Here is a 27,104-nt window from a genome sequence, read left to right as displayed (position 1 = left end):
GTTTCCATAACAACATTGAAATAGCCAACTTCAATCTGTTGCCAGCCCCCAAACAAGCTTGGTTACTCCATTGTGTTAAGTGGTTCAGCATTTACAAAAGATTTTTCCATCAAGCGACAAGATTAATTCTGAAATTCTATTTGTTTTTGAGCTCAATTGTTTCACCTTTTCAAAAAAAAAGTTACGCTCAGCCAACGATTACATGAGGATTTGTTCATTCTTGTAGCTCCTTCTAAAAACAGATGGAGGATGTTAACAGTTAAAGCTCTTAGCAAATCGCCCATTTTTACCACAGAGAAGCAAATATTGGATGAAAGATCTTCATCTGTCACATCCCCTCCCTGCTCTCCGTTTGACAAATATCTTCTGTTCCACACTCTCCCAGTACTGTATCTCATTTGCTTTGCTTTCAAAAAAAAAAAACTCTGACTCAAAGCTGTTTGCCTTAAGATGATACTATGTTGCTTTGGATGACATCTCTCTCTCCTGAAGCGAAGCCAAGTCCCCAACTAAATCTGTGTTGTACAAACTCTGAACTTTTCTCAAAAGAAGGCACTTTCTCTCAAATATGGAAGTGTGTGTGTATTTGTAGGCATATGCACTGGCACATTGCGCATTACATACATGAGTGCATGTATGTGCGCTAGATGTGTGATGCGTCGAGGCACACTGGGAGCATCTGAAGGCGTAGCAAGTTGAAGCAGAAGATGTAGTTTGCAGCGCAAGCGAGCATAAACTAATAATACCACCATCTGCAGCATTTTCAGTTGTCATGGCGATCCAAAAATAGTGTGGTTCTAATTGCGGTGTCCCCTAGATGCAACCTTCCGAGGCTTGTTTGACCTCTTCTTACTCCTGAAATAATATACACAAGGCAAAAATTATGTGATGGAACAAAACAAGTTGAGCAGATTATTTCTGGTTCCTGGCAGGGGTCGTCTGGGTTGAAGTCCATAACGGTCATTAGGCAGCAGAAGGCCTTTTTAAAAGTCCAGGAGGTTCGGGGAAGATTCCGCTTGGTTGGTTCAGAGCTGCACTGCAGATGGGCATGCAAAAATCCCTTCTGTTGGTTCCTTCTGATGCAGGCTTATCAGTGGCCAGCAGAGAGAGAGGCACCCTCTGCTGTGTATGCATCTGTGTGTCGAGAGTGAGTGAGTTATGTATAAAGCAAGTATATAAGGGGAGTGGGGAGGGGGTTGGCACATGGGATAGCCATAAAATGTGCTTAATACTGGTCATTTTAACTACTCATTGTTTTGTACACACAGTTGACCTCAATTAAAGTTTTGGAGGAAATTGTGAGAGTTTCCGTCCCATCATTTGTTTGTTTGAGGCAGCCCCCAGAGTGAACGTCATTCTTGCATTCATGGATGACTCTGCTGTGCCTCTAGCTTGATCCTTTTAATTAAAAGCTTTCCCTCTGTTGAGCCCCTTTATTTCGTAATCCAGCGGGCTATCAGACCTTAAAACAAAAATACTGGTGTTAGTGAGTTTTTCGCCTGAATCATTGATTGCAGAGGATGTATTTGAAAGTCTCCAGCTTATCTTCTGCTGCTCGGCTCTCCAAAGTCTCAAAATTAATGGTTAAATGCAGAATTTATTGTGGAAAGCACTTCCTTCTTGAGTTAGGTTGAGCCTTTAACTTTTAAACCTGGCCAAGGAGACTTTCAATAGCTTTAGCTATTGTTAGAATACACTGCAGATTTTTTCATATCAAAGAGGCAAGAAATCTGCATTTTTCTTTGCACCACAAATATTTCAGTGGGTTTAGATAAGGTGTATGAAGGCTGAAATGATTGAATTTTTTTTTATAGTGAAGTCTGATGCAAATTCTTCCTCTATCTGCTTGTCCACAGAAAGATAACAGTTAGATATTCTGCTGCTGTTGCACTTGTCTGTGTGTACCATAATTCATTATTTGCTGGGATGTTGCTCTCTGTGAGTTTTTGTGGTGAACTTCCAGTATGTGTGTGCGTGTGCAGATGCGTGTGTGTGCATGCATGCGTTCGCTTGCGTGGCTTCATGCATGTCTGCACGCATAGAGCCCATCTTGCCGCTCTCGCTCTGATGCACAGTTTGGCAGCGTGTATCCAGCTGTCTGACTTGCTGTTTTTGCCCAGTTTTACGTCATACATCAACAAGATAGATTTGCTTTATGTTCCAACACCATTTACTTCAGCTCTCATCTCAGCTGTTATGTTGTGATGTGTAGCTCTAATAACATGAGCCAGGGTGTTGCACCATGGGAGCCCTGTGACATGGAGCTCCAATCTGCCTAAGACCAAACAAGCCCCCAAGGATAAGAAACGCCAAATCTCTCAGTTAAATGGGGAGGAAGTTTGCATGGGCTTTGCATTTTAATTAAAGGTCACAACTAAAATGGCTTTCTGTAACTCTAATGGTTTTATAATAGCAGCACCTTGCAAATGCAATTTAGTTTTTTTTCTCCTTTCTGGCCCCAGTAAACAGACTCTAATCACAAAGATGATTGGAAGTGATTAAACAGGAACAAAACGCTGCAGTGTGAGAATAACAGTGATACCGATGGGATATAATGACTGCAAATTGCACAAATAGGCTTGTTGGTGGGACTGAACAAGGAAAACAAAGAACTCACCTCTATCTATTCCTGTTGTGGGTTTTCCAAATGCCACAGAAAAGACATACTGACCTTACAGAAGTGCCATGAGGTCAAAAGAAGGACTGTTTTAGCTTTGGCATCAGACGTTCAGCCTTGTCAAGTTACTGTATCTATATTTGACTTTGTCTATTATTGTAATCACACTAATAATTCATGAATTTACAATATTGTGAACTGTCATGCACAGTTTTGTTCTGTACATTGACTCTAGTCATGATTTTAGAGACATTTTTTTCACTTTGACGCTTCTTTTTGATGCTTTCGAGTTGACAGAAACTTCACCTAAAGCGATATTGTGATCGTATGAGTGCTGTACAAAGGTTTTTCTAGTTATCATGATAGGCTCTTTTTTTTTCTCCCCACTTTGCCGAGCTCGCTTTGAAATTCACAACGCACTGAATCAACCACTTCAGATCTGCCCACATGTTTTTCAATACAGTATCAACCCACAGGCCACTGGCTTCAATCATGTGTCTCTGCCTCAAATACAGCTACTGTGTGAGAGATTTGTGGGTTTTCTGATATACGATGGTCAAATCACAGTTTGTGAGAAATAAAAAAAGAGTCCGAACATTTTGAATAGCCTTCAAGATCACAGAAAAAAATCAAATTTAGAATAAAGGTCAGAGGTGGAAAAACAAAACAGAAAGTCCAGTCCACACACACACACACACACACACGTGCACACACTATACACACATTCACATTGCGCAGGGCCCTGTAGGGAGCTGGCTGTCATTTCCTATTTCCCATTCTTTGCCATATAGAAGGCTTTATCTGTAGAGGGCGTTTGATCTGCTTAGACTTGGGGCTCGGACTTGCAACTCTGCAAACCTCAGTCTGTTGCTAGTGTCACTTGGTTACTGCCTGCATGCATCTCTCTCTCTCTACAACACTCCAACCATGCTTTTCTCCTTCCTCCGTCATTGCTGAAAATTCAACCATAAGGCCTGTTGGTTTCGTCACTTTCCCCAGCAACTGCCGCGGCTTTTCCTTCATACTTAATCTGTTCATTTTTTCCCCCTCAAAGTGCTTGATTTCACTTCCCTACTTTCTTCCCACCCACACAGGCCCCAGCTTTGATATATTTAGACTCTGACCCCCCCTTTCTCCCCTGCACTGAATTATTTTGATAACAACATTATGGTTGCCATCAGGGGAGCGGTGGGAACGGAGGAGGTGGGTGTTGTCTAATCCCTCCGCCCATCAAGGTTGGCTTGTGTGGGTTTGCTTAGTCTACATTAATCCCCAGTGAGTGAGGAGTTTTAGCTGTTTACTTTCAACCTTGACAAAAGCGTTAGCAGACAAATATTGATTTGCGCAATCCGATACCAGGAAATAAATTATAAGTAATGCCTCTGTGTGACTTGAGAACCACTGTATGTGCTTTCCAGGAGAAAGGAAATCCTCCCACAGTAAGAGATCATTCGTCCCAAGATTTAAGCACAATAACTCCAGATGTTCATTTTATTTCAACTGGGGATCCACTAAGAATAGAACAGGCTACATACAGTAGCAGCTCGCAGGATGTTCACTAGTGGTGACAGGTTTGTGTGGGGGGGCGTCTTCAAATGACTCATTTGTCATTTTACTTCAGGGCTTCTTTTGGTCACCATCCAAGCATGAGGGACCAAACCACACTAACTGGCTTACAAAGTTGTTTATGTGAAAGTTTGTAAAGACAAGGTGTCCTTTCCTTGGTGCGTTTATTTTGCCATTTAGAATATAACATGTAAAGTTCTCTCTCTCTCTCTCTCTCATCTCTCTGCATCCTCACACACCCACTTAACATTTCCTCTCTCTGTATCCTACATACACACAATTACCCGTTTTCTAAGTTATTTTCTTTTCTTTGTCGCAAATTACATGCTGTAATCTCCTGAATCATTAGCTTCTTTAGCAATGTGCCTCTGCTGGCACCCACTTCCCAGACCCAGGACAGATCTATTAATACTCTATAGCAAAGCTGTGTGGATAATAATCAGTTATGGCCAATGCTGCTGCTCCACAGCTCTCAAAAAACACTGGGAACAAGAATGCAGAGGCGAGGCGGCTTCTTCGGCTGCCGAACATCAGCTTTGTTTTTCTCCTCTCATTACGACAGCCTGTATGTGTTTGTAACAGCACACAAACACTGCAAATTTAGCCTTATGGAGGATTCCAAAAACAAAGGGAAAAAAAATACATTTTTGCAAGGACAGCCAGCTTTATTTAGAAATGGAAAGTGCCTTTGAGCCTAATTGTTTATTGTGGAGATTGTGTGCATGAGCTGAATGAGCTGCTGTAAACATGAGAACAGTATCAATGAAAACCCAAGGCAAATATATGTACAATTTATAGCTATTGCAGGTATTTATCAGATGTTTTATTGACACCAACTTGCATTAAATGCAGCAGGAAACATTCCTCAACATCAACACAGTTTGTCCTCAATAACCCCCGATCGAACACACAGATTCACTCAGTATCAGACTTCTAACCTGCAGTACAGCCCTTATTCCCTATTCCCCCCACACTTTCATGGATCAGAGCTCCCACTCTATAATACATCAGAGAGACGGATGATACAATATCCAAACTCCTCCACCATATCAGAGACAAGAACGCAACCCACGATTTGTGACTGCAGTGACATCTGTCACCTAGTTTTTGCCTGTCGTGTGGTTGTCAGCACAGCTTTCAATCCAAAAATGTATTGAGTGCTCATATGTGAACATCAACATTTATATGTTCAGCTCCATTGTCTGAGCAGCTCGGCTGAACCGCTGACTCGATGATGATGCTTCCCCATGTTGGGCTTATAATTGAATTGGTTGAGGGCACGGTTAGATAGCACAGGCTTGGATTAGACCGCCTTCATCTCGACGGGGCACAGACCATTAGTTGTTAGGCATGAGAAAACGGCTTGCTGGATATCACAATCCCCGCAGATAATTGGAGGTTGTTTCTGTGTCAGAAAACAAGTATTCAGTGATATTCTTCTCTCAGAATGAAGTGTGTGTGTGTGTGTGTGATGGAGTGGAGACTTTTATGTGTGCATGTGGCCTTGATGATTCTGTAAAAACCGATATGTCTCAATTTCACAGTCTTTGCTTCAAATCATTCCCTTTGTCAGACAACCGTGGCTGCCTGTGCAAGGCTTGTCGATTCCCCCTGTCACAATTTTCTTTAACCTACAGTCCATATCCTACATCACACTGTGGGAAGACACCTGTGGTGGCTGGAGGGAGAACAATCTGCTCTTGCTGTTAATGTCGGTGTTAGTCATTAAATGCTTGTGCCACATGAGTTCACCTCTCAGTTGGATTTCATGCGGCACGGATTGTAAAACTAGATGTGAATTGGAGATCTTCGACTCTGAGTCAAGGGAGGAAAGAACTCTGATGTCTTATTTTATCTTTCATGGTGTTAATGAGAGTTGAAAGTGTTTTATTAAATTGCAGCAGATCAGCTCAACTGGATGTAAATTAGCTGTTATCGAGGAGGCATATATCAGGAGGTGTACCATTGCGCAATTAATAGGTAGAGGAACACACCGAGGAAGGAGAGAAATAAAGACTGCATGTATAAAATGAACTGGGAGCTATCTTGAGAAATGCTGATATAATAGAACTTTGGTGCTCGAGAGGGAGCATGGTTGTCTGCATTTTGTGGGGAGGACAATAATAGTAAAAAGCCTGAGGACTGGAGTGCTCCCTGCTGTAAGAGGATGTCAACGTCTCTGAGTATAAGAAGAGGTAATTGAATAAGGAATAAAGGGGAGATACAAAGGGCACCACTTGTCAAAAAAAGTAGTGAACCAAACTTTCCACTGCTGCTGTACAAACAGATATTGAGTAGAATATTCTTCAGGGTCTTTAGAGGGTCTCTATCTTCTCCCAGAGATCCACATTGATGGAATAAATCAACTGTCCTGCCACCTTGTAATCTCTCTATTCTGATTCATGATTGCACATGTGATAAAGGTGACCCTCATGTTCAGCGATTCACCTCTCAATCAAACATGAGAAGCTACCAGACATCATTATTAAACCCTGCATCATGCAATTACAATTGATTTTTTTTGTGCTTATATTCTTAGCTGCACAATAGCAGAATTGCTGTGCGTTATTTCATTTCAGTCTCTAGATTTATGGTGCAGAAACAACATAGATTTTGGTTTTGAAAATCTGTGTGTGCCCTGAGCAAAATACAGGAGCGTGGTAATTACAATCACATTTGACTGATGACGTCTTGAGCCTAAACACTGGTTATGTTAATCATACTCTGTTTTTCTTCATAGGAACCTGGGGAAATCTGGGTTGCGTGTCTCCTGTCTGGGGCTCGGTGAGTACATTTAATTAGCATTGGGGGCAAATGTCTAATGATTTCATAAGCATCCAAGTGCAACTGAGCTGTGTGTGTGTGTGTGTGTGTATAGTATATAGTCTTTTAAATGTAATTATATAATTTCATCCTATTCTAAACCTCATGCATCTTTCATATGTATGGAAAGTCATGAGAGGCAACACAAAGCTGTTTGTAGTGTGTTAATATTTTCCCTGTTAATATTTAATGAATAGCACTGGTTTCAGCAAACAAGTTGCTCAATTATCACACATATTCAATGCACACCGAGGGTAAACACTCTCAGTCATCTTGATAGGATTGATTCATTTAGTAAATCTCTTGTGTGTGCATGTGGGTGTCTACGTGCTGGTCATATCTTTGTCTCTGCATGCATGTGTACGTGAACTGCACCGCGTGTGTGCGTGTGCCAAGTCGCTTGAAGGTGGTGTGTCTCTGAAGACAGAAAAACTTGACAAAGCAAAAGAAGAATACAGTCCTCTGCCCAGACCCAGCAGATACTAAAGCATGCCTAATGACAGAAAATCTGTGAATGAGTTAGTTAATAATCTCTGTAGTGATTTTTTTTTAAAGACTTAGCTGCAGCAGATTGAGCAGCAGGGTGGAATATTCAAGAAGCAGGCCATCCTTCAACTACAGGGATTAGCTTCAAGCCTCGATATTGGCAAGCCTGAGCCATGAAGTGTTGCCCTTGAGCAAAACATTGATTCCCTCCTGTGCTGGTTTTCCATAGAAGGGAGCAAGGAAAGAGATCATTTCACAGTTGGGATCAATTCTATGTGGGTTTCTGTGTTTCAGTGGCTCAACTGTGCAATTACAGTTTTTACATAAGGCAGCAAATAATAACAACTGAATAGGAAACTTTTTTTTTTTTACTTTACTATAGCCAATTCAGCTAAATCAGGATGACGCTACACTGATCTGCTGCTACTTCTGCTGCAGTTGGCTGCAGATTTAACACCAGCGTCTGCATTATATCTTATTAGTGAACGATGACAGCAAGCTCCATGTGACAGGTGACAGAAGATTGGCTGAAAATATGAAAGTTTTAACAAAAACTTGGTGGAAAAACAGAGCCTAGGGTGGCTTCTTTCTATAAACAGTATAAGTGCACAGGACATCAGTGCAGTGTCTCACATGTGTGTGTATCTGTGCATTCGCTTGTGTGTGGCAACTCTAAGTATGAGGACCTCACATGACCTCAGACGAAATCTGACCCTTGATAGCTTACTTACTTATCAAGCCTCTTTTTAGCTTAATGACAGGTGCTGTCTGTCTATCTACACCAAAACATGTAAGGTTAGAAGGAAAGAATTAGGAAAAGACAGGTTAAACTAAGGAATATAATGTTAATTCATAGATGAAGAACTGCTATTAGTCAAACCTCTTTTAACTTTTGACATTTGACAGGTGCTGTTTGACTATGTGCACCAACACATTTGAAGCTATAAAAATGAGGAAAAGTAAGTTTAAGCCAAGGAATAAAACATGTTCCTGAAACAAAAGTGAATTTCCCCGATCAGTTATTCTGAAATGGAGCTATTGAAAGGTTGAGGAAGTGACGAATAAAACATAAAACTGAACGCCTGCCATCTGAGAGGTTTCTGTGTTTCACTGCCTTAACTGCATACTTAGGCAGCAGATAATAATATAATAATAAAAACTGATAGTTTTTTTTCCCCTACTTTTCTACAACCATTGCCAGCTAAGAAATATCAGGCTGAACCTACACAGATCTGCTGCTGTACTTCTGGTGCAGATGGCTACAGAATAACACCAGCTCCATAATTTCTTATTAGTCTGAGATAACCAGAAGCTGCATGTGACAGAATCAGGTAACAAAAGATAAGGAGAAGAATACAAAAATTATAACAAAAACTGGGTTCAGCCCGTACTGTGCTTCTCTCTACATGCAATGATCAGAGCAATCTGTGCATGTTTATTTGACAGGAACAGTGTTCATTAATAAACAAAAACAAAACTGTGAATGTGTCAGAGTTGGCAAGAATTAGACTAAAAAACTCATTTTCAGTTTAACATCTGCCAGATATGAGATATAAGACACCCAAAACAGAATGAAGTGACATATCTTACACAATTCATATACACAACATAATAAATATGCACAAAGTATTATAGTACACATCCACCGATAAATAATGCCACAGAATAACACTTTTATCTATGATCAAAACCAAATAAACAAGTAAGAAAAAAAAACATGCAAGGAAAGAAAAGGAAAGGAGCACTGATCAAGAAAGACAACAAGATGCAGAGAAAACAACTAGTATCCTAATGTTGATTATTAAAAGTTCTATATGTAAGAATTATGAAGCAATTTACAATTGTTTTTTACAATTTACAATTATTAATTGCCAGTGAGTGAACAGGTTGTACTTAAAACTGAGACCTTCCCCGACTTTGTCAGTTGGGTTTATTAGCCTGTGGACTGATTTCTACGTGAAGGACCCGGGCCAGACAGATTTTCTGTGTCTTGCCTCTCTCCTGCTAACATCAATAAACGACCAGCGTCTATCGCAAAAAAAAACAGTGCTATCTGAGTAGAAACACCCTGCAGATATTAGCTCTCCAGCTAATGAGACAGCTATCTGCCTCTGTCAACCACTACACATTTCACAGCAAAACAGGTCGCCCACTCCCGAGCACACACACAGCTAAAACAACATTATTTCCTCAAGAAAGGAGCAGATAACAAGCTCCAGAGCGATAGCAGAACATAGCTTACCCCTTTGTTTGTTTTTTTTCACAAAGAATAAAACAGATTTTGTTTCCGATATGAAAGTAAATTTCAGTTCTTCTGAAATGGAGCTATTGAAAGGTTGAGAATGAGGATGAAAAGGATAAAAATCTAAAAATGAACCAATGCACCTGTGATTAGAGATCTGCAGAGAGGTTCGCTCTACACAAACCTCACAAATTTACTCACACAGACACAAACATATTGACACACATGCAATAATTCCCTCACAGGGAGAAACACAAGCATGTAAAACTGTGGGACACAGCAATGCTTAACTTCTTCAGCCAGTTTTCTCTAGTACTGTCGCACTTTTCTACAGACAAAATGTTACTGTAATCACATAAGTTACACATATTCTATACGTATTGGCTTTAAACAAGAAACTCATACTGCAGTGAGCATTTGCACTTTAAACCAATCAGCTTTCAACCCTGACATTTGGCTGTGACGGTTTTAGGACAGGGGTGTTCTGCCATGTGCCCATGCCAAAATGTCAAAGTAATAATTAATGCATGATTAAATACCATTGTTGACAGGAGTGCGGTTTAACATGCGGAGGGTGCTGTATATTTCTTGTTTGTTTCAAAACTTTGATGTTTCCTCCAACAGGCACATGGGTGACATTTGGAGGTCAGATCTCTGATGAGGTAAGATGTTACATTAGATCCATCATTCAGTCATCACCGCTCATGAGCAGACATTGTACTTTATTATTATAGACCACCATTTACAGCTAGTGAGCAGTTGTGATATATAACACCCAATTTGTAGCCCCCATGGGAGTCATTTATAAAGTGGTCTGAGTGAGAGAAGATCACGGGAATCATTCCAGTATCATTTCCCAATATCACCGCAGGCTGCTTGTCCCTGTTGGTTCTACCAAGGCCAAGTGGTCGGGTCTTATTCGTCCCTGTCACACATTATTAAGTCGAAGACCTCCTCCAGCCAGTGATCAGTGCCTTGATCCAGCCTTGAAAGGGGGGGGGGGGACACTGAATTGGAGACAGGTCATAACTGCCTGATGACCATTGGGACTAACTGACAGACACAGAGACACAAACAAACTCACCAAGACAAGACAGGAAAAATTAATCGTGGTAAAATTGGCATTTCCATGTAAGGCTCTAAATAAACTGAACTCACTGCAAGAACTGGGCCAAAATAGACTGAGAAATATATTGAGCAGTAAACAACTTAATCAATGAGCAGCCTGTACAGTTTTCCTGGTGATTTGTATTTCAGCAGCAAACAGATTTATAGTCCTTCAGGTTCTTCAGGGAATTTCCTGGCTCATCCTTTTTGAAGAGTAATTTGTGTAATATTTATGGTGTATTTCCATGAGGGGAAACGTTTCTTCTCTGTGTCAGGTGGCAGAGCAACTGATGACTATCGCCTATGAGAGCGGGGTCAACCTGTTCGACACTGCCGAGGTCTACTCCGGGGGGAAGTGAGTGAAGATTTGTTATCTATCTCACCTTCACAGAGCACTTTTCTGGTGTTGTCAGCTCTTTTCCCTGCAGGACACAAGATGTTAACAAAGTTTAGCCCCAGACTAGGAATTATTCACCTGACGACACCAAAAATGTAAGGTAGTCACGACTCTGAAGTGATTTACATAATGTAATTCATCACTGGAGGCTCCTCATGATGTTCACGACTCAATCTAACTTTATAGGCCTGGACAATGTGTCGGTGAATAATGCAGGACACTCCATAGCTGCATTGGACGAATAGTAATGTCATGGTTAGTGGTGAAATTCAAGCATATAACACAGGCTTTTATCCTTTATCTTGTACTCCTTCCGATTTTTAATCAGGTGTTCATGCTGCAGATATGTGGCAGATAACAAGCTCTTATAGAAATGGCAACCTGAGATCTAATCGCATCATATCTGTGGGTTGTTTTTTTTCTTTACAGAGCAGAGATAATCCTGGGAAACATCATCAAGAAAAAGTGCTGGAGGTAAAGAACAGCCTCTTAACAAAGCAAAGGATCTTAGATATGTTCCAAGATTACATTTTAGATTATGTTTGTGCATATACAACACATTGCCAAAGTATGTATCCATATGTTCGCATTTTATTCCAAAAATGCTTCTGCTTTTCTGCAAGATTTCTACAAGATTTTGGAACCTAGCAGCAGGAATTTGCTCCCATTTACCCACAAAAGCATTTGAAGTGAGGTCAAGCTCTGATGTCGACCTTGCTCTCTGTGTGTTCCAATTTATCCCAAAGGTGTTAGATGGGGTTAAGGTTCTTCCACACTAAAGTGTGAATCCCATTCGCCTTGTGCCTGTGGACATGTTAAAACAGGGACATGGCCTTTCTTAAACTATTGCCACAAAGGTGGAAACAGTAGTTACTAATCTTTCTTGCTGGTCACCTTTTAAAATTAACTATTGTCTACTTGTGACCCTTTCAGCACAGGTTAGCCTCAGTCTGTACAAGGTTAAGTGACTTTTCTCTCTCAGATTGTTTCTTTTGAAGGTTTTTTCGCTTTTACCTGAAGAGGTAAAGTATTTCAGAAGAATTTTTTTTAAAAAAATGTCAGAAAAGTTTTTAAAAAGTACATTTAAAGAGTACTTAATTTGGTGTCACGAAAATAAGTTCTTTTTTCTTATTCCTGCCTTCTTTTATCTGGTGACCCCTATTAATACTGGAACTACTTGGGGGCGAACACTGCTCTAAAATATTATTGTGCAGTATAGCGTGAAAATGTCTCTTTATTGGAATAAACCATGAAAACCACCCCATACCAAGATATTGGTCATATAATGTAGTGTACAGTATATGTGCAAGATTAAGCTTTTAAAGCTTTTGCTGAATATGTGTTTCTGCTTTTAAGCATCATACTGTTTGTGTTGAATTGAGGTGGTGGAAGATGCAGAACGTGCTTCCATCTCATATATCTTAGCTGGATATTTATAAACTAGCGCTAACTCACTGAAATCTCAAAACCTATCCATGAATTCACTATCTGTTGCAATTATGTAAAAACAGAAAATGTATTCATGTCTATGTCTCTATAGTTGAACCAGTGAGCAGGTACTGGTGTGAGGTAGCTTGCACCACTGCACCACTGAAAATTTCGGTTTCAGACATCTATACTTCATGCACTGCCACACTGCGGTGATAAGAATCAGTTATTACCCTTCTCAACAATTCATGCCAGCTCTCTGCCTGCCTTCACCTCAACTCTGGATCCATTTAAATAATTGATCGTTCAAGCACGCGGGATTTCATAGTTAGGGAGCTATCTTGTTAGAGTTCAGAGAAAAGAGAGCCTCTGTGATTCTTCATACTAGATAAGTTACACGTTTGAAAAAGGAGTTCAGCCCATCTTCCACTTCCACACTGTAGGATGGAGGCTCACTGGAGGACACTTTTATCTTTATAAACAAAAGTAAATGTGATAGGTACACTTGCAAGTGTGCACACGTATGCAGTCATGCTGGAACACACACACATGCACACACACACACACACACACACACACACACACACACACACACACACACACACACACATCTTTTTGAGGACAACTTTAAAGTCCTTTTTCATGGCCTTTTGATGTGTCTGTTTGTCTTCCCTCAGGAGATCCAGCCTGGTGATCACCACAAAGCTCTATTGGGGAGGAAAGTAAGTGCGTGTGCATGCGAGTGAGTGTGTGTCTGTCCAGCATGTGCATTTGCCTCCTCAGATGTTTGGACTATCTCGCCAACAACAGGCTACACATTAAAACATTCGCCTCCGGCTGCAGAGCATGACATGGGATCGAACGTTCTGAAAAACTCGCAGGCGCACAGACAAGGAGGGACACACTCAAAATATGACCGACACACACACACATATAACAACATGGCCTTGTCCTCATCCCCTCTTCCATCGCTTTATACTCTTCCTCAGCCTTCTTGCCAAACTGCCACAAGTCATATCTGCTTCTGCTGTCATGCTGGAGTATTCTGCCCTCAATCCACATTAGTCACATCCACTCTGTTTCTAAAAGCCTTACTGTGGCAAGTGGAAGCTCCACCAGTACATCCACATACTTCTTCTGGTGCTCCATCAAAGTATCTGATGTAGATCAGTAGAGTAGGGCATGGGAGCGTTTGTATAAATTTAATTTAAGCTCATCCTCTCAGTCTATCGTCAAGGTACCAAATCAGCTTCCACACAGAATGGATTTAGAGAACTACTTAACCCCTCTGCTAAGCAAGCTGTGAGAGTGCCTGAAAGGCTTGTCAAGCATCTCATCATCCAAACATACAGTAGATATTTGCACACTTACTCTCTATTGCACTTTCTTACTTGTTTGCCAAGAAGACATGATCACACGGAGGAAGGTATGCATGATATTGTGTTTGTGATGCATTATTGTTACCTAAGCAGGCTGGAACTCTGCAGGATGGAGGGAGGCGGTGTGAAAAAGTGTGAAATGAAGACAAATAGCAGGCAACTGAGCAAACAGAAAAAAACATTTGAGTGGAAAGAAAAGAGGAATAAAGTGGAAAAGGAAAATGCAAGGATGTGTAAAATCTGAAAGTGACTGAGTAATCACAGGTGAGGGTAGTGAAAAATCACCGGAGCAGAGTAAGCATGGTTTAGAGGATTTGCAGGTGAAAAGATGCATTGCAGGTGGAAGTATTCAGAGCCTTCACTTGAGTAAAAGTAAAAATACTACAATATTAAAATACTCATTACAAGTAACAGGCAAGCATTCAAAACAGTATTTAAAGCTGCTATAATCAATATATTCATAATGGATCAAATGCCAGATATTGTCCTTGGGAGTTGAAAGAAGTGTTGAAAGATTGTGTTTTGTTACGCCTCAGTGCTGTAGGACATGACCAAGCAACATTTGGTTGAAATATTTATGGGAGCATATTAACATTTGGTTAATATGTTGTGACAATAAGCCTTGTGTTGGCCCACAGCACAGACACACTGTACAGTCCGTTCTAGCTGCAGGCACACTGCGGACCAACGAGTGGTTGTATTACTCTCCAGTGATTTGTAGCCAGTTTGTTATGCAGGCTCTTGTTACGCATGTTTAATGATCTGCTTCAATTCATGGGAGCTGTGTGAATGTGCATGACTGTGTGTGTTTGTGTTTGTGTGTGTGTGTGTGTGTGTGTGTGTTGACCCCCTCTGACATGTATTTCTTTCCCTCCTGTTCCAGAGCAGAGACAGAGAGAGGGCTCAACAGAAAACACATCATTGAAGGTAACAAGTCGACTGCCTCTCCTCCGCTTTGTCCTTCACATCACCCCGTCACTCGGCGCCCCTCTGCACTCCTGTAATCTCCCCCTTTTATCTCTTTTCCTCCCCCATCTTTCCTCCTGTCTGCGTCTCTTCTCTCGTCTTTGATATTGCTCCGCGTGTGCACCCAGCTGAATTTGTTGAAAGTTGTATTAGCCAGTGGTACATCAAACCTCGACAGATGATTTGTCTGCTCGCTTGTAATGTCTTCACAGGTGTGTTTCTAAGAAACTGTTGCATCATATTGCACTACTAACTCATATCCTCGAGTGCCCCTCTCATCTCCTCTCTTTTACATCTCATTTAAAATGCTCATGCTTATAATGGCATACCTTTCACGTACCCTTGGCCCGATCCATCCCACTCTCCATTGAACTCGCCATCCGGTCCACAGCGCAATGCACCTCTTGCAGTGACTCAGCTCTCTTCCATGTTATTAACATTCACTGCAGCCTCTGCAACTTTCCCCCCCAAAGAAGAATAGGGCAATAGACTTACACTAGGGAGGGCTGGAGGAGAAGGACAAAGATAAATTAGGAGAGAGCGGAAGATATAGAAGGGAGTAGGAAAGGTGGCACCGCCAATTAGCTAAACCCAGTGTGTGAGATAAAGGTGCAGTGTCCCTGTCACCTCTGGTGTGGTACATGTCACCACAGGTTAATGAACTGGTGGAGTAAAACATGCTCTGACACCATCTTTCTTAGTACTGGTTGCAGGCATTGCCACAGGCCAGTCAGTGAAACATTTGATTGGTTAAGTGATGGGGTGTCAAAACTTAACAATCCATGTCAGAGATCAGCGCTGATGACCTCTGAGGTGAGAAAATGTCAGCTTCTCTAATAACAAGCAAGCATTCACCCACAGGACAAAGAAATTACTTGATAATTGAATCATTTCAAAGGGACTTTAGTAGAACACATAATTAAATGCATTATTCATTGCAGACACCAGTGGAATAGTTTTGTTGTTTAACATTTTTTCTCAGTTCCAAAAATAGACTCTCTTCAGAGCCAGTAAACTCTAATCCACGACACAGCGGAAACTGCTGGTGATGACGGTGCAGCCTCAGATTAGGATCCATGTAATGTGTGTTTCTGAGATCATGGGAGTGCAGATGACAGAAGAAGGAATAAGTGGTTGGAACGGTGTCGGGGAGAGCATAACTCTCAGCTGGGATTAACAGGCGATGATGATGCCTCTGGCACTAATCTGCCACACACACTCACACACACTCAAGAGCGCACAAGTGTCTTTTGCCTTGTCTCTCTATTACTCTGCTGTCCTCCTTTGTGACAGTCTCCTGTGTTCGCTTTTCATCTTTCATCTGGTCTTCTCTGTGTGTGAATGGGGACTCTCAATACTTTGTTGCCATCTCTTATCCTCTCCTCAGTATACAGTGCGTCATTTCCAACAAAAACTGAAAGCTGAGCGAAAAAGAAACAAATGAGCGCGACCTTTCCTCCGATCCCTCGTCTTTCGTATTCACCAACTGTCAAAACAGCATTCATTTATGTAACAAGGGTAAAGGTTTGCCACCCCGCCCCACCACCACCACTGATCTTCCATACCAGGAGATAGTGGTGCAAACTCACTTTGACACTGATTAATCCTGAAATTGGATCCAAATTCTCAGTTTGACCTTTTAAATTCTCACTGTGAATCAAATCCAATGGCCATTTCTGCTTTGAAAATGATGGCATTGAAGCTGGGTATAAGGGACAATAGCTTTGAATGAAAAAGATAGGCTCTTTATTTTTAAAACCGTTTATATTGAATAATAAACAAAAAACGATATAAGTCCTTTTTCAGTTTTAAGGCTTTTAAGGCTATTGCAGTGGGATATCTTCATATCTGGGTCAGCCACATTAATCACATCACAAAAGAGGTGAATTGTTGTTTTGGAGGGGATTTCTTAACAAATAATTGGTTTAATTACAACAGACATGTCAATAGTTTCTGCAGTTTAAAGTATTACATTTGTGGTACTGAAATGTGTCATAGCATGAAAATCACATGACTGCAGCCATAATTAACTTTATTTTTTACACCTGTTCTTTTCTATTAAGAGAATCTGCTCCATCTCATTGAACTGTGTCTTCTGGCTTTATAACAGCTTTTCCTTTCCTTGCCATAAAGCCCATAAAAAAATCTGTGACTAAACTGAAAAAAACCCCAAAAAACTCTGAGATTCGGATTAACCTGTCAAATTCTGAGTGAATTAGCAACTCTCCATATTCAGAGTCATCATATGATATAGTATAAGACACTGAGACTATTATCCTTCTCAAACAAGTGTCCAGTTATCTCTGCTATGATTAAGCTGTCAGAAGCTGGACATTACTTTCTGTTTGCTGATGGCACACTAGGTTGTTTAATGAGGTGACAAAGTCTGCATTTCTTTTGTAAAAAATCTAATATCTTGGTTTTTTTTTTAAAATAGTCCCATAATCATGACTCCTACTAGGTAAACCCGACTAAATATGACAACACAGATTCACGTGTGAGCTGGATCAAAAGATGTTGCAGGCCAGATGCAGCTGGCCTTGAGTCACATGAGTTCAACTGTCACTTTGCCATGTTTATGAACAGGTTGACTTTAAAATCCCCCAGGATCCAGTTCACCCTGTTTTTCCTTTTACCTTTTACTGTGCTTTAAGTGTAAAAAGAAAACTTGAATCCCACAATTTTTGTACATTGTTCTACTGAGGTGTGCACCACCATGAAACCTTTCACAGAGTGCTGCAAGCAATCCAATTTTAGTGTTAAGTTGTTACTATATCTCACCTACATGGCAGTGGTGGATAAATACCAAAAACGAAGTGAGGGGATTAACATGTGCAAGGTGATTATCACTCTTCCCTGCAGGCCGTGTCCATTTCCCAAGGTGTCAAGAGACAGGATTTCTTACTTGCTTGCAAGTCTGAATGATACTTTAATAAGTCTTCTAAGTCCACTGGTATTAGTACAAGTTTCTATGAGTGGCGGATGATACTCCAGGCTCATGTGGGCTGCATTGAGTTCTTATTCCTTGCAAGTTAAAGCTGGGGTAGGCAGTGATCTGGAAAAGGAAAAAAAAACCCAAAAAACAGAATTTGAAAATAAAAAGTAAACAGTAAATGGTGGGAGCCGAGTTCACTTCTTTTGAAAGTATCTCGTTTGTTGATAACATTATGTGTTATAGTTTCCCCCACAATACAGACAATAGACCGATGATCGCACGTTGCTTTTCATTTTGCTTTCTGTTGATATTCCCCAATTTTTCTTCTTCTGCAATTCATGCAGTCCCGTCACTTCCTATCTGTAGGTATCCCACTGCCCACCTGGCCTCCAAACTTTCTGTGTCATGCGCAATCAGTGCACGGGCAGAGTGCGTGCAAATAAGCAGGTAGGCAGGTTGACAGGCAGGTAGTCCATCCAATCATTTCGTTCGGGCCGAATAAAATGATTGTACGGACTTATTACAGGCCTGCAACAGTCAGAGATACTGGATTTTTTTTCTTTTTATTGTCAGGAGGCACAAAGAATTTCAACAAATATAACAAAAATGCTTCTTAAAATACATCACCTACCATAGCTTTAAATGATACTATTAAAAATCAGAAATACTGACTGATGCATTTACATTATGCACATCTATTCCAGCACTACTACAAATATGCTCAAGACTCATGAATCAATGTGTTTTCTTTTTCTTTGACTTATTCAACCTCTGTCTCTCACACAACCTCTTCATCTCATCTCACTGCAGGTTTAAGGGGCTCCCTCCAGAGGATGCAACTTGAGTACGTCGATGTGGTTTTTGCCAACCGGCCAGACAGCAATACTCCCATGGAGGGTGAGTGATCACTGAACAGGCTCCGGGAGTCTGATGGAGGGTTAAAGCTGGGACAATGCATGATGTTCCGCAACACGAGAAGGTGAGAAATAGTGGCGGGACCGCTGCCCTCACCGGACCTGCGACCTTTGGCTTTCACCAAAGGGCCTTTGAGTGTGTGTCTTTCTCTGACGCACAGTCATACACACACATTTCAAGTAATCTGACAATCTTGCCTCATCTCTTGTCCTCTATTTTTGTCTACCAGTCTCCCTCTCTTTCTCTTTCTGTCTCTGTGGGATCGCTAGTTTCCACAGGGTCTCGGAGCTGTGCCCACTCCCAGCCCTCCCTGTTCTTCAGAGGCAGGATTATCTGCCCACCCCCCCCCGGAGGACGCTGGTGTATTTTTGGGCTGGTCTCACTAGATATAAGCCCTACTGCGCACTCTATTCCTTCAACACTCAGTGCAGCCTTTCCCACACATCTACCTTATGTTACCATTTATTTCTTTCACACACTTCCAGTTTGTGATGTGGCCACCACAGATACTTGGGCATCTTCTTCTATCCCTTTAACCCCTATCCACAGATATTATTTAGCTAAAAGCATGAAGTCCCACTGGGCTCACTAAAATATTTTCCAGACTTTCCCCTTTGCCCCCTATGCTTCCTCCCACGTGATCCAGCAGACTGTGGGAGGCCAATCTGTCATACTCATCATTCCCGAGGCCTTGCTGTCACTGGTAGTACTGGTGACTGGCAGGCAGACCCTACAGCCCGCTCTGTCAAACTTTCTATAAGCTGTCTCTCCAGATAAAGTCACTTCACTATTGACAACTGATGTAGAGAAGTCTAATCTGATTGATGGACTGATTGATCGAGAGTCTGGCAGGATGATAGAAACTGAACAGAGAGAGATGCTAATAAAAAACTAGACACAGATAAATATAAAGACAAATAGGCTGAGTATGTTGTGCTTTCAACACCCCTGCTTCACAGTTGGTCCATTAATCAACAAAAAACATTGTCTACGTTTTCCTCATCCGTCATTACAGTGGAGCAAGGCCACTGTCATAAATCATTGTGTGTCACCTTTAACAAATTTAGAGAGATCGGGACCGCATGTGCAGACACACACAAAACTGTGTACCCTCATGCATTAGTACTGTAATATTTCCTAAATACAGTAGCTTCTCCTGGGGATGGAATAACAGTGCTAACATGCAAAAAGTGAGACTTCTACATCTCTGTGGGCATTTGCAGTACGTAGGACTTGTTATGTACATATATATGGTATCGATTCACACACCCACATGTTCCTGAAACTTAAAAAAGGATTAAAAGCATCAATGTAATGCCCAAAAACATATCACTGGAGCTCCTAATGTCTTATTAAAATGAGAATGTTAAGAATGTTCAGCAGTTTAACAGTTGTACGTTCACGCTTGTGAAATTTTTATTTTGTCTTTGTTCTTGTGATTTTAACAGCCTCTGATTTTGTGTGAGACAACTCATGTCCCCTTGGGGACAAAAAAAGTGATGTAATGGCTACAGAGTCCTCCTTTGTTATCGTCAATGCCTTTCTTTTCCCATTCACTTATCCTTTTCTGTATGTTTCTCTTTTTCTCTCCCTTACTTATTCTTGATTTGCTCTTTTGTCTTATATCAACTAGTTTCACAAAAATGGTACTTCCTCCTTGCTTGCCAGGCTCTGACTCTCCTTTGATTTCCTCTTCTCTTTACTGTTGCAGCTGCAGGGCTTTAAGCTGGCATTTCATTTGACTCGTCACTAAATTGCATAGTTAATAAAATATTACAAATATGGTGAGATGGGGCCTAAAGGAGAAGGGAGAAGAGAGTAAACTGTCCAAGTCTCAGCAGAATGTCACTATCCAGTCACTCAGCATCATTTTTTATATGACAGAGCAATATGCAGCAAATTGAATCCGTTCAATCAACTGAATATGAAAAAACCCCAGACAGAGCAAAAAAAAGAATAGGAGGCAATAGAGGCAGAGGAAAAGAGCAGACTTGCATCAATAAACAACCGTTATATCAATCCCTTCAGGCAGGAGTCTTTCACTGGAGAGCAAATAAAACGGTACTGCAACAGCATGCTGAACACAAACCCAATGCCATCCAGTCAGGACATTCCTTTACATGCCAGAATATCACCTCTCTTCTCCTCAAATGTACAGCAATAAAGAAAACCATAGAAAACCACCCACTCACTACCTCAGTACTTATCTTCCGTTTGGCTGCGCATTCAAAACCTTCTTTTCCCAAGATCATTGAACTAAGAAACAGCTCCATCAGCCATTGAAAATCTCCTGTGGTGTGACATATTGATCACTGCCCTGTGTGTATACAGGAGGAGAATAAACATTGGCTTCAAAAGGAGAACCACCTCCCAGTAACAGCAGCACTCACAAAGACAGCTAGCCCTCCACACACATACACCTGCCCAGAGAAATATGGATATCAGCGTGTGTTGAATGCCTTCTTCCACATCCTTGCCGCACTCTGTCAGATGGGCACTCTGATACCTGCTGGCTGAAGTTGACTAAGTGTGCCCGACTTCGTGGCGTGTTGCTGCTGTAAGAGGGCTCAAGGACAGGCTGATATTGGCTAGCAGCCAGGCAGTTTGCAAATGTGCAATATGCATTTAACACAGAGACAGTATTTTACCCATATTTCATGCATCCACTTGCACAAACAAATACAGGACACACATATAGTGTAACAACTTCACTATGACGATGTGAAAAATATAAAAAATACGATATCAAGTCATTACTTCCAAACAATATATTCTATATATTGTATATTACACTTCTGTAAGCACATTACAAAATTTCTAAACAACCTGGTCATGTTCAAACAACATGGATATTGTCATGCATGCATAAAACATAACTAAGACTTTCTTGTGTGTGATAATTAATAGTGTATTACAGGAATAGTTAGACATTTTGGGACATACGCTTGTTCACGTTCTTACGCTTGTTCACGTTCAAGAGTTAGATAATGAGATGAAGTTAAAGCCAGCAGCTGGTTAGCTTAGCTCAGCAAAAAGGAAACAGTGGGAAAAAGTTAGTCTGGCTCTGTCCAAAGGAAACAAAATCCACCTACCAACACCTCTAAAGCTCACTAAGTAACATGTTATATCTCCTGGGATGTACTTCAGGAAGTTACAGCGCCAGACCAAGAAATAGTCTGGCCCTGTAAAACAACAACGTGTCATTTTTACACAAACAACATATAACATGTGAGCTTTAGAGGTGCCAGCAGGCAGATTTTGTTATCTTTGGCCCGAGCCAGGTTAGCTGTTTCCTCCTGTTTCCAGTCTTTGTGCTAAACTAAGATAACCGGCTGCTGTCTAGCTTGCATTGTGTCAATCTCATTATCTAACTCTTGGCAAAAAAGTGAATGATCGTATGTCCCTAAACTAACTATTCCTTTAATTCACCATTAGTTATCACACACAAACAAGTCTTAGTTATGTTGTATGTTTGCCAGACAATATTCATTTTGTTTTAGCACAAAGAATGGACACAAGAGGAAACAGCTGGCCTAGCTCTGTCCAAAGATAACAAAATCTGACTAAACTGCTAGCTATCATTTCATGGAACTGTCGGTTGTCGGAAAGCTAATGAGTGCAATTCCTAAAATGGTAAACTGTTCCTTTAAGATAATTTGAGTTATGCTCAAACTGTACACCAATCTCATTAATTCAAGGGAGTAATAATACAGTACATGTTGTGCATGTGCCCACAACTTCACCCACAGCATCCTCCTTGAAAAGTTGCAGTAGGCTTGTGTGAGTGGGGGTGCTGATGGTGTACGCTGGATATCTTACGCTCAGTGCAGCATCTGTTGTTGGAGATGATGACTCATTGCAGCCTCATGGAAATAAACCTTTTGTTAAGACTGGCCAGTAGGTAAACATGGGTGTTGCTGTGAATCAAGTTGTCATCTTCCCCTCCCCTGGCACTAAGGATTATTCATATATTCACAAACTCCTGAACTTCGTATACCTCCAAGGTACCTACTTCGTTCACAATTTTTCACTCTGTCCTTACATCCTTCCAAATCCCTCACTCCCTCCCTTCCTTCTGGAGCAGATGTACTGTTATTCCTCTACCCTCCCACCTGCTTCACCCACACACACACACTTGCTCTCTGTCTCTCACTGAGCTACATTTTGGTCCAGAGAGAGAACTACTGATGAAAAGAAATCGCTCTTTTTTTAATCACACCGCTGTGGTCTCATTTCTTCACCCTTGTATTCAGTCTCTCCTTGCTTCATATTTTGCATCCACAATTTGCGTTACGCTAATATAGCAGATGTGTTATTAATGCATTTGTAAGGGCAATTACAGACTAAAGCAATCACGTAGATTACTTTATCACATTGCTGTTGTTTTCTTCAGTAATTAGAGGATTTGTGCACAGCATACATTAGACACACATTCAAAATAATAGCTGTATTACCTCATTTTGATGTTTCCTTGATTTAAAACTATTTTGAGAAAGAACTTCACACTAGTTTTCATTAAATACAAATTTTCTTATCCACTATTCAAATTACCATTACTTCCCTGCTGCATCTTCAAGCACAAATAAACAAACCACTAAAGGCCACTATGGCAGATTTCAGCCGACTTTAATTGTAAATGTTACTTGCCATGATTTGTTCAACTACACAAGCAACATTTTACTAAAGATGGCTGACTCTTCATTTAACCCCTGCAACATGTGACAACACTAAGGAGTGTGACCCCAGCACACAATATCTGCTTACACATGGGTTTGAAAGGACAGGAGCCTCACAGAGAGTCTGAATGTATTTCACTTAGTTCTTCTGTTTTTGACTGTCCTGGAGGTGTGAGTTTTGCTGAAGGCTTGCTGTTTATTGTTCTTCAAGTTTATCAAATCTTTTTGTTCGTATTCTGTAGTTCTCTAATGAAAAATAACACCTGAATCTAATTCTTCTGTGATGTGATTTATGTGAGCATAATGTGAAAATAATGTAAGTTAAAGGATTTTAAAAGATATAAATCAACTTCAGTATAAGTAGAGTTTTAAAAATGGTTTTCCTCTAGGTTATGTATAAGTGGCGCCATCCACTGTTCAACTATTGATAATGTGCTGCTTTTTGATTTTTGCCTGTACAGAGATAGTGAGAGCGATGACACATGTGATCAACCAGGGGATGGCCATGTACTGGGGGACGTCACGGTGGTCGGCCATGGAGATCATGGTGAGTGATGAAAAAAATTGTGCAACATGACAAGTAACTGATACGTATTACATACTGTCAATCCTTCCAGTCATATTGTGGAATTCTAGAAAAAAAAAACACAACAAATGTCTTTGTCTTCTAATTACCAGATATCTTCCAATGACTTGAGAAATATTTGAAAAAGCAGCTAAAGGTTACAGTTCCAGTTTAGCTTCATATTACTATGCAGTCTAACATCATCCAGACAACTTGACATGTGATTTCATTGGCTAAACAGATATTACAGTACAAAGTGATATAGAGTGACAGGTCTTCTGTTTATCACTAATGAAGCTATCAGCACTGCAACAAACTAACAATCTTTGCAGATTCTGAGGACAATGAAGGACAAAGGCCAAAATAAACTAGTTTGTTTGAACACTATGTGTCATTATGTAATACTGTATTGTTTTTACTGAACGTAAAAAGCTAGAAAATCCTTAAACATGAAGGTCATTGTTTGTGCACATCTTCCTTATCATTTAACCATGGTCTTCCCTTTCTTTTTATTCTCTCCTCACGCTCAATTAGGAAGCATATTCTGTGGCTAGACAGTTTAATCTAATTCCACCAGTGTGTGAGCAGGCTGAGTATCACTTCTTCCAGAGGGAGAAAGTGGAAACCCAGCTACCAGAGCTCTACCACAAGATAGGCAAGTCACATCATTCACACCAAAGTGTCTCCTGAAATCCAACTTTAGAGAATAGATTTAAGGCTTACATCCTCATATCCTTGTCATGGTCCCATCTCAGGTGTAGGTGTGGTCTCTTGGTCCCCTTTGGCCTGTGGAATCATCACTGGAAAATACGAGAACGGAGTCCCAGAATCCTCCAGGGCCTCAATGAAGGTACAGGTTGAATTTCATTTGACCACCTGCATGCTTAACTTACATCCAGCCAGTACAAGGATATAATATAATCCGGTTATTTCTGCCTAATTTTGGTGGGAGAAATTCTAATCAATCCACTTTTACTGCTCTTCCAGCCATACCAGTGGCTGAGGGAGAAAATAATGAGTGAAGATGGAAGAAAACAGCAAGCAAAGCTAAAAGAACTGGCTCATATTGCAGAGAAGCTGGGATGTACTTTACCACAGCTAGCCATAGGTAAGTGAAAATATGAACACCCTAAGACCCTCAACTTTCCATTCCTTTTAAAGATAACAAAGAAACTATTGCTATTTACAAGCAACAAAACAACAAAGCAACACTTTCTAATGTAGCGTTTCCCTATGTGTTTTCTTATACCTTTATACCTTAATACCAACTGTCAAAAACCTATATCCTGTCTCTGATCTATAGCCTGGTGCCTGAGGAACGAGGGAGTGAGCTCAGTACTGTTGGGATCCTCGAATCCAAGCCAGTTAACAGAGAATCTGGGAGCCATTCAGGTGCAAAGACCATTTCCTAAGAATGAGTAATACTAAATAAACATTTACAATTACAAGACAGCTTTGCCAGCATTTGATTGTGTGCTCTTTATATGTTTTGTGAACCACAGGTGATTCCAAAGATGACAGGAGGCGTTGCCACAGAAGTGGATCACATACTGGGCAATCGTCCACACAATAGAAAGGACTACCATCATTAGGATGGACCCCCGTTTAGCGAACTATGCTCCAAAAGCTTATCAAAGCTCACTCTCACAGCCATGGCACAATAAGTGCGTGCCCAACTTTGCTCATGTGTGCACGTATGACTGTGTGTGTGACTGTGTAAAGTGTTCTGCTTGGCTCCTCGTGTGTATGAAGATCAACCAGTACTCATTATCGTAAAGTGAGCTACTTGACAAAGCATGCATGCTACAACTATAGCAGCCAGCCACTGGCCTCAGTTTGAACAACAGCTAGAAGATCAGACAAGAAGTGTGTAAAGTTATCTTCTGCTCCAACAAACTGTGCAGAAACTGCTGAACCACATATTTCAAGATGCAAAATATTAGATTGTTGAAGAGTAAATCTTACTGTAAGCATGAGCCAGCTACTGATTATAAGAAGAATGATTTTCTGTGAATTTGGGTGTCAGTGTATTAAGTTTAAAGGCACTTATTGTCCCAAAAGCATCATATAAGCTCATGGCATCACAGTAATACACAACAAAAAGATGAGATGTATCAAATTGTACCCGATGTTCAAGAAATATAATTTACTAGATGGTTGTGATGTGTTAAAAAAAATCAATGATGACATTGTGTAATTGGGCCTGGTCTCAGCAGACTGGATGCAAGGCTAACACTACCCATTGCAGCTGGAGCTGACCTGTCAATGTGATGAATTGTTTTAGTACTGGAAAAATTGAAATTCTGCTCACTGTGTTGTTGCAAATACCAAGAGAGCTAAGTTCAACTAAAATATGTTTCAAAACATCTGTACTGACTGTTATAAATGTTCCTCAATAAGCAGTTATGTAAAAAAAAAAAAAAAAAAATCATCTCCTTGTGTTTCTTTTTTTCCTTTTTACTTATGATGCAAAAGTACAGTGGTGTACTTTCCTATTGTGCCCCTTAACCTCCTTATAATTTAAACTCTGCCAGACTTCCTGTCAGTGGTGATAATGTCTGATTCATTTAATTTGCATCTGTGTTGTGGCTAAAACATTTGTCAAGTTAAAGTTGGGGAGATGATCTCCCTAAGGGGAGTTTGTCGATTTAACAAACAAAGCCATGTAGCTCATGAAGAGACTCAGTAATAAATAACACCATATGGACCCCTGGAGTCACTGCACCTGGAACATACTAAATTGTTACCCAATTTCTTACCCAAGAATTTACCCAAATTCTTCCAGATGCCAGTTTTACATAATGGGATTGTCTTTGTCATGTTCTGTTTGTTCAGACATATATTTTGGTGTTGTTCATCAGGTTTGTACATACAAATAAAGAGCTTATAATTCTCATGTGATATGTTTTTAAGATCTACAGTATTTTTTATTAGTTTTATGGAAGCCTTCCAATGTTTTTGTAGCCCAGTACAATAGTATAAATAATATAGCCTCGCTGAAG

The 27,104-nt window shown here is 40.6% G+C and overlaps 1 protein-coding gene across 4 annotated transcripts in view; it reads left to right on the top strand.

Moving 5' to 3' along the window:
- The window catches only part of kcnab1b (potassium voltage-gated channel subfamily A regulatory beta subunit 1b), a 36,147-nt gene extending 9,144 nt beyond the window's left edge, over nucleotides 1-27,003 (top strand). For all 4 annotated transcript variants that reach the window (XM_042428855.1, XM_042428857.1, XM_042428856.1 and 1 more), the window contains 13 exons: nucleotides 6,924-6,967; nucleotides 10,359-10,396; nucleotides 11,117-11,196; nucleotides 11,668-11,712; nucleotides 13,344-13,388; nucleotides 14,929-14,972; nucleotides 18,757-18,843; nucleotides 23,999-24,084; nucleotides 24,637-24,757; nucleotides 24,858-24,952; nucleotides 25,090-25,210; nucleotides 25,406-25,494; nucleotides 25,605-27,003. In XM_042428855.1, the coding sequence (XP_042284789.1) occupies nucleotides 6,924-6,967; nucleotides 10,359-10,396; nucleotides 11,117-11,196; nucleotides 11,668-11,712; nucleotides 13,344-13,388; nucleotides 14,929-14,972; nucleotides 18,757-18,843; nucleotides 23,999-24,084; nucleotides 24,637-24,757; nucleotides 24,858-24,952; nucleotides 25,090-25,210; nucleotides 25,406-25,494; nucleotides 25,605-25,694 (985 nt within the window). In that variant the 3' untranslated portion in view covers nucleotides 25,695-27,003. The remainder of the gene's footprint in view (nucleotides 1-6,923; nucleotides 6,968-10,358; nucleotides 10,397-11,116; nucleotides 11,197-11,667; nucleotides 11,713-13,343; nucleotides 13,389-14,928; nucleotides 14,973-18,756; nucleotides 18,844-23,998; nucleotides 24,085-24,636; nucleotides 24,758-24,857; nucleotides 24,953-25,089; nucleotides 25,211-25,405; nucleotides 25,495-25,604) is intronic.
- The last annotated feature ends 101 nt before the right edge of the window (nucleotides 27,004-27,104 follow it).

Source organism: Thunnus maccoyii, chromosome 12 (assembly GCF_910596095.1).
Source record: "Thunnus maccoyii chromosome 12, fThuMac1.1, whole genome shotgun sequence".
NCBI lineage: Eukaryota > Metazoa > Chordata > Actinopteri > Scombriformes > Scombridae > Thunnus > Thunnus maccoyii.
This window is presented reverse-complemented; position numbering and strand designations above follow the sequence as displayed.